Raw genomic sequence first — 5,422 nt, forward strand, 5'->3', positions numbered from 1 at the left:
TATTTTAAAATGTAAGTTATAGTGATTGGATGTAGGGAGCCACGTTTTGGAGATGAAGACTTTATGGATTGAACTTCCATACAGCTCCATCCATGGAGTTTTGAACTGACTCTGCTGTACAGGATCTTCACTCTGCAGTATACTCAGGGTCATCTCTGACACTAAGACATAGTGTTGACCTTCTCTTTATCTTTCAGATCTGAAATGAAGAGAGCCAACTTCACGGGGGTAAGAGAGTTTGTTTTCCAAGGTTTCTCCAATTTCCAAGAATACCAACTCATACTATTTGTTGTCTTCCTTGCCCTATACATCCTGACTCTGGCTGGCAATGTCATCATTGTGACCATTATCCGTATTGACCACCACCTTCACACCCCCATGTATTTCTTCTTAAGTGTTCTCTCCACTTCAGAGACCTTCTATTCCCTGGTCATCATCCCACGAATGCTTGGGAGCCTTGTGGGTTTGAGCCAAACCATCTCCCTGGAGTGCTGTGGGACACAGCTCTTTTTTTTCCTTGGATTTGGAATCAACAACTGTCTCCTGCTAGCAGCCATGGGCTATGATCGCTATGTGGCCATCTGCAACCCACTTCGTTATAGCATTGTCATGAATTGGAGGGTGTGTGTCATTCTGGCATCTTCGATTTGTGCCACAGGGTTCTTTCTCTCTCTAGTTCAGGTGATGTCCATTTTCAGGCTGCCCTTTTGCCACTCACTGATTGAACATTTCTTCTGTGATGTCCGACCTGTTTTGAATCTGGCCTGTGCAGTGCCAGTCATCAATGACATCTTGACATTAGTTCTTACCCTCCTAGTAATCACAGCACCTGCCACTTTCCTATTCATCTCCTATGTCCTCATTATTTCCACCATTCTCAAGATTGCCTCAGCTGATGGCTGGAAGAAAACTTTCGCCACCTGCAGCTCACACCTCACTGTGGTAGTGATCCATTATGGTTGTGCCTCCATTGTCTACTTCAAGCCCAAGTCAGAGAACACCAGAGACCAGGACCAGCTGATTTCAGTGACTTACACTGTTATAACACCTCTACTAAACCCTGTTGTGTATAGTCTGAGAAACAAAGAGGTCCAGGATGCTCTGAGGAAAGTATTGGGTAGGAAATCCCTATCATAGCTGCTAATTTATGAGCAAATAATTTCATCTTTTTCATATGGAACATGATACGTAAAGTTATAAAGCCAGGATCTCATGTGATTAGAAGTCTCATATGTCATAGCAAGGGTCAAGGCCAGGACTAAAGAAGAGCTGTGAGCCAGCCTCTAATAATTGTGTTACATTTCTTTACCCTCATTGTTAACATAATAAAAACACAGGTCATTTGCAAGACCTATGCACAGACAGCCATTGGCCCTACTCCAGAAGATAATTACAAGGTCAAAGTATGATCTTATGTTCATTTTGAGCTTAAATTTAAAGGGACCAATCTATTTCTTGCTGAATTATAAAAAACACATTAAACATTACTCAATGGAATATTCTCTTAATATAAATTAGATAGATGTTTGAGCAAGTGGTGAATAGAAAGGATAAGTACAGACATCTAACTGCCTTGTGTTTTAATAAGATAAGCAATGCAAAACTAAAGAGACCTTTTAAGAAATGAATTTGTTAGGTGAGACAGTTGATTGGCTTGATCAGTTTGGGAGGCATCTAGGCAGTGGGACCAAGTCCTGTGCTCGTTGCATGAATTGGCTGTTTGAAACCAGGAACTTATGCAGGGACACTTGACTTTGTCTGGGAGGAAGGGACTGGACCTCCCTGGACTGAGTCTACCAAGTTGATCACAGTCTTCGGGGGAGGGCTTGTCCTGGAGGAGGTGGGAATGGAGGGTGGGCTGGGGGTAAGGGGAGGGCATGGGAGGGGGGAGAATAGGGGAACCCATGGCTGATATGTAGAACTGAATGGTATTGTAAAATAAAAAATATATATCAAAAAAAAAAAAAAAAAGAAATGAATTTGTAATGAGCTAAAACTTTCCAGACAAACTATCTTCAAGCAGCCACACATGAAACTCCAAAGGAACTCCACAATTACTATCTGCAACAGGTAGAACTACTAATGTAGGGGGAATAAGGAGAGGCAGTATAGAGGAAAGGGAACATCAAATGGAAAACCTTTCTAATCAACATAGGATAGCCATGGGAGTCTGGCCATTTCATCTGAATGCAAGTGGCTTGGTCTATTCTTTGCTTCTTATTGATGCGAAGTCAGATGGTGGAGAGGGGCTTGGGGGGGGCTAATAATAAAGCATCCTTCATAGGAAAGAAATTAAGTCTCAGAAAGGAAGAGGAGACTCGAGGGAGACGATCACTGAGAATTCTCTAAAATTGGCAAAGAAGGAAAGGTTAGGAAGAAATCTTCTGAGAACTTCCTGAGAGTTGAGTCAAAGTGTGAGATGCCATGGTGAGGAGGGTTAGAGGGGCAGAAGGAATTTAGCAGAAGTCTTCCTAATGGAGCCTCCCTCTTCTACTTGTAAACCAAGTTATCAGGGCAAGGAAAAGGAATTTGGTGGAAATTCCCACCATGACAGCTCCTTTGTGAAATAAATTAGATGATTCCATTAGTGCTGAAAAACTGAGCAATGTAAATAGTCAGGAATTCTGACATGAAGACTCCCATAAAATTCAATTAAACTGAGTTAGAAATGAAACAATAACAGACTATTTACTCTTCCTTACCTCAAAAAATGAAAAAAGAGAACAATGGAGGTAAATTTTAGATTCAATTTGTGGGAAGACATAAGTAATGAATAAAACTTAATAATTGGAGAGCATAATTATTGAGCAAATAAAAGTGTTTTATTGTATCGAGAAATTAACTTCAATAACTACAAAGAATACATGAGTATACATAATTCTCTTTGTAAAATGTTGTCAAAATACAGAAATATCAAATAAAATGTGCATGTGATACACCATGTATCCAGGGAAATAAATCTAAGAAAGTTCTCCTTTCTGTCTGCCTTTTCATTCAGAATCCCTAATACTCCTGATGGAGGAAAAATTACCTAGATTTTCCATGTAAACCCAGTCAGTCAATGATGAGTAATCCAGGCTGAGTAAAAAATGAATTTGAGGTTCGGCTCTTTGCTTTCCTTCTAATTTTCTTCACAATGCCCTGTAGTGAATCCAGTTCTGGGCAACATTTCCTAGCCTGGAGGAAAAGAAACCTCATCCATGCTCATGTCTACCTCCACTTGTTAGATTCCAGGAAGATACATGACCCACAGTCAACCTTAGTGTTATGCATTGAGAGGACTTTGGTATTTCCGTGGTCTTTCATCAGTGTGATTCTTGCACCTCATGTCTTGCTTGTGGAGAGCCTGGGGCCATTCTGTGTCCACCATCTCTCCATTACCCTTTTATAGGCTTAGACTCTTCAGCTGTAGTTGTGTTCCTATGATGTAGTGAACTACAGTCAATTTGGTATCCTCAAACCATTCACCTAACACCTCACTTACTTACCCCTCTCTCCCTGCCAGGATTCAAGCCTTTCTGAGAGGCTTCTCTGGAATGTGAGGAACATTCACACTCCCCTGATGCACTGACACCTTTCTGTACTTGATGAGGGCATCAAGGTTTAGCTGGTGGCAGGACCAAAAGTCTGCCTCCTTCAGTATCCCACTGACTGCAATGCTGTTTTTGCCAAAGGTTGTATGTCTTTATGTTATTCAAACAGAAAACCCCAAATTCTTCTTAGCTACATACTTGATGGGTGATGTCACTCTGTATGCTGAGAATGTGTTGCTCTAATCTGTTGATAAATACAGTGCTGATTGGCCAGTAGCCAGGCAGGAAGTATAGGGGGGGATAAGCAGACAAGGAGAACTCTGGGAAGAGGAAGGCTGAGTGAGGAGATACCAGCCTGCTCTCCAGGGAGCAGCAGGTAATGGCACACAGGTAAAGCCACGGAACACATGGCAACATATAGATTAACAGAAATGAGCAGAGTTTAAGTGTAAGAGCTAGTGAGTAGTAAGCCTGAGCTAATGGAGGAGCAGTTATAAATAATATTAAGCCTCTGCGTGATTACTTTATAAAAGGCAGCGGGACTGTGGGTGAGAGATTTGTCCTGACCTCAGGCCAGGCAGGACACAGGAAATCTTCCAGCTACACATACTCACATTGGGTTTTTCACATATAGAATATTTTAGCGCTCAGATTTTGATATTCAAAATCATTCTCTCCAAACTATAAAAGGATTTCCCCTCTAGAAAAGTCTGCTAAACTTAAAACCTCTTTCAGTTTTCAATAAGAATGTTTTAGTTATAAGTTTTTAAGAGTGTTTTTTAAATGCAGTTGACTTCCCCTATGGCTTATTCTGGTTCTTCCCCAGGACAAATAACACCTCCTAGAACAATGTGGAATAACAATAACAATTGGAAAAAGAGGAGAAGCATTAGATTACCGCCCACAAGATTTCTACCCAGAGTTTGTTACTTTGGAAATTCAGAAATCATTTACTTCTCATTTGGAACCTTCAGGAAAAAAGTTCCTGCCATAATCTTATTGCCCTTGAATAGAAAATCCCATTTTAAAAGTATAGCTCTCCAATAGTACACAAGCCTCCATCAGAATGGAGTTCAAATCTCCCTTACTGGAGGTTAATCCTGTCTGCCAGCTATACCTCCATCTGATATGTAGGGTAAGATTTTCCATCTTCCTAGTTAGAAAGAGGGCCTTTTTCTGATTTTGCACAGGTCTAGCTCCAATGACCAATACATCTATTGGATTGACAGAGATTTATTTTCTTGCTAAAAAAGAAAAAGTAGTAAGAAAAGACTGTTAAAATACAGGGCCCCAAATCAGTGAGTACCAATAACAAAACAACAAAAGATACAAGTGTAAAGAGGGGAACTGTAAGGACCAAGGAAAATGGGAATTGGAGGGAGAATGGAGAAGGTGGGGATTATGGTGATGACAATGTATATTTTTACATATTTGAGTTTGTCAATCAAAGCTAGAAGAAGAGCATTCTGTCTATCCATGGTCACATTCCAGAAACTGTGCATTTATCAGTTTTTCCAAGCATTATCCAAGTACATGTATGGCCTGATGTGTTTTGATGACATTTGAAAAGATGATTGTCTTTTCGGAATTGTTGATTAGACCTGCACTTTAGGAGGGGCCTTATTTCTTGAAGAAGGAAGTTAGTCTAGAAATACCTAATATACAGTAGACATGCCGGCCATCTGCCCCTTGCTTCCTTGCTTTTCTCTGAAGGGACAAATTAAACTCACAGTGGGCAGTTTAATTCCTCTCCTCCTGCTATCTCAAGTAGATTCTCTTTTTATCCAGAAAATATATATAATTGTCTAAGTACTCCCCCCCCTTTTTTAAAATATATATATATCTTGGTTACAATTTCCCCTCCCTTCACTCCTCCCAGCTCCTCCCCA

At 40.5% G+C, this 5,422-nt stretch overlaps 1 protein-coding gene across 1 annotated transcript; it reads left to right on the forward strand.

Moving 5' to 3' along the window:
- The first annotated feature begins 204 nt into the window (after positions 1–204).
- LOC114690744 (olfactory receptor 10J1-like) lies at positions 205–1,137 on the forward strand. The gene has a single exon (XM_028865629.1). The coding sequence runs from the start codon at positions 205–207 to the stop codon at positions 1,135–1,137; it is 933 nt and encodes a 310-aa protein (XP_028721462.1).
- Positions 1,138–5,422: the final 4,285 nt, after the last annotated feature.

This window comes from Peromyscus leucopus, chromosome 15 (genome assembly GCF_004664715.2).
Source record: "Peromyscus leucopus breed LL Stock chromosome 15, UCI_PerLeu_2.1, whole genome shotgun sequence".
Taxonomy (NCBI): Eukaryota; Metazoa; Chordata; class Mammalia; order Rodentia; family Cricetidae; genus Peromyscus; species Peromyscus leucopus.